Source organism: Microcaecilia unicolor, chromosome 1 (assembly GCF_901765095.1).
Source record: "Microcaecilia unicolor chromosome 1, aMicUni1.1, whole genome shotgun sequence".
NCBI lineage: Eukaryota > Metazoa > Chordata > Amphibia > Gymnophiona > Siphonopidae > Microcaecilia > Microcaecilia unicolor.
In genome coordinates, this window is record NC_044031.1 from 283,016,167 (window position 1) to 283,026,629 (window position 10,463).

The following is a 10,463-nucleotide window of genomic DNA, read 5'->3' on the forward strand; positions in this document are numbered from 1 at the left end:
CAGGATGCTGGGCTTGATTGACCTTTGGTCTTTTCCCAGTATAGCATTACTTATGTACTTATGTGCTGGGAGGGGGGTAGAACAAAATGGGTATGTGCCTGGGATAAGGGTTTAAGCTGAGCCTGGAGGGGGCAAGAGCAGGGGCTGGATGTATGCCTCTGGGGGGGGGGGGGGGCTGAGCCTGGTGGGAGAAGAGCAAGCAAGGCATATGCCAGGGAGGCTGTTAAGGAGGAGAGGAGAGGGTATATGCTTTTTTTGGATGGGGAGGGGCCAGAGTTAGGTATGTGTGGGGCCAGGAGGGGAGTGTGTCTTGGGAGGAGAAAGGCTAAGAGTACATGCAGAGGGGAAGAGAAAGCTGGGGCAGTACCACAGCAGGATTCAGGAGAACAAGCTATGGGGGTAGGTTTGAGATGAGTAAGAGCTATAGTGGAGTGAGTGCCTTAGTGGCTGTGAGAGCTGTGTTCCAGGCAGGGTTTGAAAGAGTACTATGGATGTGCATACTGTATGTGTTTGTTGGTGGGAGGGTGGAGAAGGGAATTTGAGAGAGAGAGAGAGCTATCGGGGGGAAGGGGGAGAGAGAGAGAGAAAGAGAGAGAGAGAGAGAGAGAGAGAGAGAGAGAGAGAGAGCAATCACTATGGGGTCTGTGCTGACTGAGTGTTTGAGGGGTTGTGTACTTTGTGTGCTGAGGCAGATCTGAGAGAGGGATTGAAATAAAACTGGTGGAGACGGAGAAAGAATGCTTTCCACTCTTGAGGCAGGGCAGAGAAAATGGGGCGGGGGGAATTGAACCTATGGGGGAGGGAGAAGAGAGAAATCAAGCCTAGGGTGGATTTCTAGCTAGGATGGGGAGTAATGAGGTGGTGGGTGTGGGGGGTATGGGGGGGGGGGGTAGGGAGGAGGTCTAGGCCTTTATGATGAGGGAATTCTATACATAATGTATAAAAAATGCAGATTTTTCAGGTTTTTTTTGCACACAGAATTCCCCCAAGAGTATAAGGCACATACTTTCTCTCTGTCTGTCTATCTCTTTTAAGACGTTAAAGACAGTATTCTATCTCTTATTTCATTTTCCTTCACAGTGGGATGATTCATGCAGGTTTTTTTGTCAGATTCAGGTTGTCAATTTACTCATAAGAACTTTTATTTTTATTTCAGGTCTGGATCAAAACCCAAAGTGATTATTCTGAAGGAATATGGAAACAGTGTGGTCCTAATGGGGAATGTTATGCTATACCTAACATTGAAGGCAATGAAAGTAAGGAATTTCTGCATTCAGCTATTGGTTGTCTCAATTATCTATGGTAGCTGCAGCATAATTTGGGTTATCATGTTTGCTAGAGCTTTTCTTTTACACTTGATGGGCTGGTATATGTATACTGAGAAGTTACAGATTTATGTGAAAAGCTGTGGGTTGTTCCATATAGCTGTTTCTTGTAGGGGTCTGTTGGTTGATTACAGAAGGATGGGTTTCTTTAATGGCCTGTCTTCATGTCATGTTTGGGTATGCAGTGTAGTACAGCAAATTTATTAGACACAGAGCGGAAGGACAGATTTGTTTCCGAATGATCTTGCTCCATCCAAGCCTTGAAAACAAAATTCGCTCTGATTTTAGGGATACTTTTAATACTATGTTTTACTTTGTAGGGGGCCAGAATATAAGGCATTTAAAAAAGGAACCCTTCCCAAATAATTTGCAAGGGCAAAGACTCTGGCTTTCACGCTTCATTTGTGGTGTGAATATTCCATCTCACTTTTGGAGTCTTTCTCAATCTCCGTAGACCCCAGTGCATAACACTACGGTTATTGCTGTGCCTGCTGTTCATCTTTATTCCCATTGCGTAATGATTAGTACTCAAATTCTCCTTGTTTCTAGTTCTCTCATTTTGCAGTGATTTTTCTGAATCACCGTCTCTTTCTTTTTGCTGTCTCTAGGTGCACTGAAGGCAGTTCAGGCCTTCATGATCCTTGCAATCATCTTCTCTGTCATTGCCCTGGCAGCGTTCACTGGTCAGCTTTTCACTCTGGAGAAGGGGTGTCGCTTCTATGTCACTGGAGCCATGATGTTTGTCTGCTGTAAGTAATAGTAAAGAAAGCAATGTAAACAACGTTAGCAAATCACTTCTTACCAACACAGTAGACATTGAGACATACAAAAAAACTAAACAGAAGATGAGACTGCCACTGAAATGTAGGTGGAAAACAATGACCACAAATGCTTGCAGTCTAAGCAACAAAGTTCATGATCTGCAAGCCCTGATGTTAGAGGCAGGCTTAGACATTGTTGCCATCATGGAGATATGGTTCAGTGATTTCCATGAATGGGATGCAAACATACCAGGCTACAATCTATTTAGGAAGGATAGAGATGGTTGAAAAGGTGGAGGAGTAGCTCTGCATGTGAGAAACAATATCACAATGACTGAAATGCAGGAGGCTTGGGGAAAGGAAGAAGGGATATGGATCACCTTGAAAAGAGAAAATGGAACCTCTGTCCAAATGGGTGTTGTCTACAGCCCTCTGACTCAGAGGAACTAGATAAAGATCTGGCTATAGATATCCAAAAACTGGGAAAGTGGAGGTGCTGTTGCTGGGAGATTTCGACCTGCTGGATGCGGATTGGAAAGTTCCATCTGCGGAATCAGAAAGATCATGGATACTTTTCAAAGTGCTCTGCTCAGATAAATGGTGAGGGAACCCACGATCTGGATCTGGTGCTCACAAATGGGGAAAGTGTGTCTAATGTCTGAGTGGGTGCCCACCTGGGCAGTAACAGCTAAAGTGGAGGGCATCCACTCAAAACTCAAAGTCCTGGATTTCAAATATGCTGACTTTAGTAAAATGGGGGAGTACCTGAAGAAAGAGCTGATGGACTGGGAGGACATACGAAAAGTGGAAAGGCAGTGCTCAAAGCTGAAAGGAGCTGTAAATATAGCTACTGACCTTTATGTGAGGAGATTAAATAAATGCAAGAGAAAAAGGAAACCGATATGGTTCTCCAAACAAAACAACAACAACAACAACAACAACAACAACAACAACAACAACAAAGAACCTTCTTCAAAGCCTGCCTTTCAGTGAATGAATGGGTTCCCTGGTCACTCACAATTTACAATGTAATCTGCCACTCAGAAAAGATACTGACCATTCAAAATGGCTGTCCAGAAAATAAAATAATATTTGGGGGCCCTTTTACTAAGATGCAGTAAAATGGTCATTCCCGTGCACTAAGTCCATTTTTACCGCATGAGTAAAATGGCCATTTTCTAGCTTTAATGGCTACATGCTAATTTTCCCATCAGTGTGTGTGCCCTTAACTACACCTATTTTGTAGGTGGTAACAGTTCATGCACTAATCACGTACTAATCGTTTAGCGTGCAGTAATGTAGTGCTAACCGATCAGTGTAGACTTCGCCTACTCTCTGCCCCAACCTGCTCCCAATGCTCATAAGGAAGGTTTATTTTTTTAGTGTGTGGGAAGCATGCACTGATTTGAAAATTACCTTGAGATGCCTCAGCGTACCCTGTGGGAAGCACTTATTTTCTGCGGTAAACACACGTTAGTACTTACTGCGGCTTAGTAAAAGGGCCCCTTAATGAACAGGTTCAGCACGATAGGCAAAAACAAGACAAAACAAAACAAAGCAAAAAAACAAAACAAAAACAAATAAAAACAATAAAAATGGAAATAAAGATCAGTAGTTCAGATATACCGCAGTATGGATCCTAAGACTCTGCTAATTCCATGCCTCTCTTTTGAATTGTACAGACCTATTTGCTGCTCTTAGTCTGCAGTTTATTTCTTCTTTCTTCTTCATTCTGGATGAAATGGACTCCCTTTTCACTCTAGTAGTTTATGGGACATTGCAGAAATCTGTAGATAGAAACTCACCCCCCCCCCCCCACCCCACGAGTTTATTGAGCTCCTTTAACTCTTCTGGCTCATGAAAACTCTTTAGAGATCTGTAGAGATGGGCCCCTGGTTTTGCTGGCGGGGGTCCCCAACCCCCACCAGCTGAAGCATTGTCTAGCTCCGGTCTCTGGCGCTGCCGCATTGCCTGCTCTGCTCTGTCTTCCCCTCATGTCCGTCATGCTCCTTTTAGTGAATCTCTCAATTTCACTAAAAGGAGCGTACAGGACGTGAGAGGAAGACATAAGTACATAAGTAATGCCACACTGGGAAAAGACCAACAGTCCATCGAGCCCAGCATTTTGTTCCCGACAGCAGCCAATCCAGGTCAAGGGCACCTGGCAAGCTTCCCAAACGTACAAACATTCTATACATGTTATTCCTGGAATTGTGGATTTTTCCCAAGTCCATTTACTAGTGGTCTATGGACTTGTCCTTTAGGAAACCGTCCAACTCCTTTTTAAACTCTGCCAAGCTAACCGCCTTCACTACGTTCTCCGGCAACAAATTCCAGAGTTTAATTATGTGTCGGGTGAAGAAATTTTTTCTCCTATTTGTTTTAAATTTACTACACTGTAGTTTCATTGCATGCCCCCTAGTCCTAGTATTTTTGGAAAGCGTGAACAGACGTTTCACATCCACCTGTTCCACTCCACTCATTATTTTATATACCTCTATCATGTCTCCCCTCAGCCGTCTGTTCTCCAAGCTGAAAAGCCCTAGCCTCCTTAGTCTTTCTTCATAGGGAAGTTGTCCTATCTCCGCTATCATTTTTGTCGCCCTTCGCTTCACCTTTTCCAGTTCTACTATATCCTTCTTGAGATGTGGCGACCAGAATTGAACACAATACTCAAGGTGCGGTCGCACCATGGAGCGATACAACGGCATTATAACATCCTCACACCTGTTCTCCAAACCTTTCCTAATAATACCCAACATTCTATTCGCTTTCCTAGCCGCAGCAGCACACTGAGCAGAAGGTTTCAGTGTATTATCAACAACGACACCCAGATCCCTTTCTTGGTCCGTAACTCCTAACATGGAACCTTGCATGACGTAGCTATAATTCGGGTTCTTTTTTCCCACCTGCATCACCTTGTACTTGTTCACATTAAACATCATCTGCCATTTAGCCGCCCAGTCTCCCAGTCTCGTAAGGTCCTTCTGTAATTTTTCACAATCCTGTTGCGAGTTAACGACTTTGAATAACTTTGTGTCATCAGCAAATTTAATTACCTCGCTAGTTACTCCCATCTCTAAATCATTTATAAATATATTAAAAAGCAGTGGTCCTAGCACAGACCCCTGAGGAACCCCACTAACTACCCTTCTCCATTGTGAATACTGCCCATTTAACCCCACTCTCTGTTTCCTATCCTTCAACCAGTTTTTAATCCACAATAGGACATTTCCTCCTATCCCATGACCCTCCAATTTCCTCTGTAGCCTTTGATGAGGTACCTTGTCAAACGCCTTTTGAAAATCCAGATACACAGACAGAGCAGGCGAGGCAATGCGGCGGCGCTGGAGACCAGAGTACACACTGGCTTACCTGCAAGTTATCAATTGATATTATTAGAGAGCATTTTCAGCAGTGGCACTACCTGGAGAATCCCCAGCTATCCTCTTAGTGTTGTTATCCTTTAGTGTGGCGATTTTTCTTTTGATTCTCTCACATTACCCTTACTCCAGATGCAGTAAGGATTTTGGGGGGCATTCTTACTAAACTGCAGTAAGTGCTAGTGCGTGCTTACCGCAACTTAAAAGATCTTACCGTAGGATGCGCTCAGGTGTCCTGTGGTAAGTTCCTAATTGGTACGTGCTACCTGCGCACTAAAAAATATTGGTGTCAGGGGGTGGAGAATGGGGTTCCTGCGCTAATCAGCATGTTCACATTACCCATTTTACTTCTACCTCGTCATCTGCTAATCAGAATTTTTATCTAATAAAACATTTTTGAACTGTTTGGGCCCACAAAAACATAAGACACTTACATGGGAGCCTTGAAAAAGAACTTGACTCTCATAGCATGTATCTGACTCTGTTTCCCTTTTTATGCAGCTAAGTTGATCAAGCTATGTCCAGGAACACCTGAATCTTCTGCCCACAGAATAAAAAAATCTTTTTTTCAAAATATGTAATTTATCTTTTTTGGTCATAACAGTAGCTAAAAGGGTGGCCCTCTCAAGAAAATTATGCTCAGAGGTCTGAAATTTCAGTGAGATCCAAACTATCTGGAGTAACAATGTTATCAAATCCACCATCTTGCTCATTTACTGGACAGATGGCACAAGAAATGAAGTAAGGCAATGGTCTCAGCATTAGCAATACACAGAACCTCCTTGAAATAACTAACCAACACAATTTGAGCAGAATGTAACCTAGGCACTGGAAAGTTCAAAAAGCAAAGGTTCCTAGCCCTAGAAACATTTTCTAAGATTTCAATCTAATGATGAAGAAACAAACTGTCACTGATGGCCAAAGCCTCCACACACAGATTGAACTTTCTGGGCTTTAGTTACTAGGTCATACGTCAGAAGCAACCATCTGTTCTCCAAATCTTCAAGTGCAATATCTTAAAAAAATAAAAATAAAAAAATTACAAAGCTGTGATACTGTTCCGCTTAATAGTCTTTCAGTTCTAGTAACAATTTTCTATATTTTTAACAGGAAATTTATTGACTAGGAGAGGAAAGTTTCTCTCCACAGCAAATATCAGCAGAGATAGTGATATTCTGAGATACTAAAGGGCCACTGGGGTTCACAGCAGACTGAGGCAACCCAGAGCTACTGCAGGCCCAACGCGGCCTCTAGCGGTAGTTCTGCCTCAAGTGTGTGCCATTTCTGGCTCAATGAAAAAGTTTTACCATGGCGCTAACCCAGCGATAATTGGGCAGCGCATTACCGCGGGAGCCCTTACTGCCACTTCAGTGGGTGGTAGTAAGTGCTCCGCTGCATGGCCTCGCAGTAAGAGTAATCTTACTGCATGGCCATTTTACCTGCTGTGGGAAAAAGGGCCCTGGTGTGCCGGAAAAATGGTCCCCGCCTCTACTGCAGGGCCCTTTTTCCCACAGCTTGATAAAAGGATCCTTTAATATGGTGACACAAGGCCATTTTCTACTTCATTATGGCGGTGTCAAATACTATCAAACGTTCCTATTCTCAGATACCTATAACTGATCTTCTTTGCATTAGCCAGATGTGAAACCTTGCATGCATCATACCCCTATTGTATTTCCCCTCACCCTCTGTCCCATCTAATATTATAGTTCTACCCCTCCCCCCCTCATCCCTCACTGATGATATTTGTCAGCATTTCCTCCCTATCCTTTTCTTGTTTAGAATGTAAGCCTTCGGTTTTTTGCAATTGCCCCCTAGCCTTAATAGGCTATCACAGTGGTACCAACTGATTAGGGATAACAAGAAGCCCCTTATTTGTTTAAGTTAGCGGAAGTATGGAGTGGGGATACAGTTGAGCACATTTCTAAAGGGAGGTTGACTGAGGTATTTGAAGGTCTCCATCGGGTGACCCCAAATGCCGCTTTGCAGGATATTCAGTATAGGATTTGACATAGAGTGCACATCACCAAGGAGAAGGGGAGGGTAATGGGCTTATGGCAAGATGATACATGTAACAGGTGCAAGATTAGTATGGGTACTTTTTTTACACTCTTTTATGGAGTGCCTGTCTTTGCGAGCACTCTGGACAGGTGCGCTGGGTGCCATTGAAGACATCTTGCAGTGTGCAATAGAATGGCACTACTCAGTTGTGCTAATGGGGTGTGCAGCCTCACTTTGTGAGCAGGGGTTGGGTGATGCCCAATGCAAATTCATTCTGTTGGAAACTTTGTTGGTAAAGAAATGTGTCCTGAAGCCTGGGTGGATCCTTCTCCCCCTTCTTTGGCCCTTTGGCAGAGAGTTATGAGGGAAATGGCCAGTTGGGTACTCACTTCTCTCAAGTTTTCAACTTCCTTGGGCAGCGCCAGTATCGTGATTTATGAGGTAGGGCGCTCTCTTTGCTTCCACTAGTTGGCTCAATGGACTAAGTTGATGATCCCATGATGGACAGACAGTAAGAAAGGGGTGGTTTCAAGAGGCAGGGGGTTTGTTTTCAGGGTGGTTTTGGTTTATTTAGAGGTTTTTGGGGTAGGGAGGAGGAAATAGAAAAGTTGTGGAGGCAAAGATTTTCATTGGCACGTAGTTGTAAAATGTGATTTGATATGTTGATTTGGAGGGGCTTGATATGTTCTATAAATGTTCTATTGTTTTTGTCTCTATGCACCAATAAAGATATTTTCAAAAAAATATATATAAACCTTCAAACTAAGGAATGTAGGAGACAGAGTAGGGAGGTGTTGTACTGTAATCATAGAAATATTTCACATTTTTTATTGAGCAGAAAGCAAGAGTTTCACTGTGATGTTTCCTAAAGCATGTACTGTCACTTTTGCCCCTACAGGGATATGTGTGCTGATCGCAGTTTCAATCTACACGCAACGATTTTCACACAGACCGATACAAAATGTAGAGACATATCATGCCTACTGCTTTATCCTGGCCTGGATCTGTTTTTGCTTCAGCTTTCTTACGGGGATCCTATACTTCGTACTGCGAAAGAAATAAGGATCACAGGAATTGGGTGGGGGGAGGGGTCTCTGATGGAGAACAGATTGGCATAATCCCACAATCTCATCAAGCACAAGCCTAAAAACACTAAGGAGAGACAACAGTGGCTCTACTATACTGGGAGGAAGAGGACGCTTGTGCCAAAGCTACAGCTGACCTATTAGAAGTGGCTCTCCACAAGTCACACATTAAAGAAAGCTCTGATCAAAACCGCGAGTATCAGCAAAGTCTACCCCTTTCACAGAACTGTGGGCTATGTGGTACAACCTGTTTTTGTATTTACCATGGCATGTAATATTTTGCTATAGACACTCTGCTCCACTTATAGAGTCATATATTGAATTTTTTTTTTTAAAATTTGTGCCTGAAATGAGTTAATCGGTGAGGAAAACAGACACATAAACAATATAGTCTGATGTGAACGTATCAATTACCAGAGTTCAGCTATGGCAGTTTTGGGTATAGCTTCATTTTGTGGCTAGAGTACTTGCCCTTCTTTTCATGGTTGTCATGGAGTTCCTCTACTGCATATTTATTTCAATTTCAAAAGGCAGAATCATGATGACGTTTCTTCCAAAATTACTTTGTAGTTAAAAATAATAATTATAATAATAATAATTTAGGGTTCAGTTCAGTAGCAGGAAAGCTCTGAGGAATCTGTCGTATGCCTTGGCATCATACTGTATCCCAAAAGAGGATTTTGACTTGAGGTGTAAAAAATTAATAAAAGCATGGCGGAAACAGTACAAAATTATAAAGAATAAATAAATTGTAAAGCAGGTACCAACTGATAAGAACTGAAAGTGAAGTATAAAAGCGGTTGCATTGTCAGATGTCTAGGCTGTTTGATTCACAGTTCCAGTGCTGCATTTATGTATTGGAGAAAAAAAAACTTTAAAATACAGCAGAACTAAAACAATTAGCTAGTAAACATGCAGAAATCAATGCACATCGAATGAACAGTGTTTTTAGTCAGAATGTATGTGGGAAAGTACAGGAAAACCTAGGTATATAGTTTTTCCACCCCAACACACATGCAGACCTTTTAAATAATAAAGGGCCTCTTTTTCCAAAATGCCCAAGCGATTCCCGGTGCGGCAATGCCAACGAAGCCCATTCACTTTGGACTTTGCCGGCATTGCTGCGTGAGAATTGCTAGTGTGGTTTGGTAAAAGAGGCTCAAAGTTTAAAAAATGTATAACATTCCTAACCTGAAAAAAGTACTGAAAGTTGAAATACCATAATATTAAGACTATAGTTTTAAATGTATTTTTGAAGGAGAAGCCATCATCTTTATTCTATTAATGCTGTTCTATGACCTTAAATGGGACGGTGGCCATATGGAAGGTTTTCCAGAAACCTTCTCTATCAGACACAGAATCCACATGCAACCAGGACCAGCGTGTCTCTGTACAGGAAGAATCCTTGGTTTTCTTGCCTCATAACTGGTTTGCATAAAGAACTTGTATAGACCTGTGGGTTTCAAAGCATCTTCCTTTTCCTCATCACCCCATCCCTTACTCTCTAGCAAAAAAATGTTCTTCAATACACAGGTATTAAATCAGTGTAAAGGCAACTGACTCTTTTAGTTTTCTAATTTTGTGATTATAGCATATTAAGAATAAAAATAAATAAAGTTACATTTTGAATGTAAGATATCACAGCAATAATGGTTTCTAGGTAGGGTATATCCTGAATTATGGATGGGTCGATGCTCAAAACCTAACGCTGGTGCTAGAGGCGATTATGGCCGGCATTAGTGAGCACAGAATGCCCAGAGGGTTCTAGCGTAGGAGACTATTGTGTATGCCAAAGATTACCACAAATAGCATGCAAATGTAGTCAAATGTTTGTTAATGAGGTCATTTTCTATTCCCTCCTAATGCTCAGAGAACAGCGCCCAAAACAAAACCGTCTTTACCGCTGAA

General features: G+C 42.3%; 1 protein-coding gene across 1 annotated transcript in view; it reads left to right on the forward strand.

Moving 5' to 3' along the window:
* Positions 1-9,721, forward strand: part of EMP1 (epithelial membrane protein 1) — a 62,433-nt gene extending 52,712 nt beyond the window's left edge. The window contains exons 3-5 of the mRNA XM_030207181.1: positions 1,157-1,256; positions 1,934-2,074; positions 8,369-9,721. Of these exons, the coding sequence (XP_030063041.1) occupies positions 1,157-1,256; positions 1,934-2,074; positions 8,369-8,532 (405 nt within the window). The 3' untranslated portion in view covers positions 8,533-9,721. The remainder of the gene's footprint in view (positions 1-1,156; positions 1,257-1,933; positions 2,075-8,368) is intronic.
* Positions 9,722-10,463: the final 742 nt, after the last annotated feature.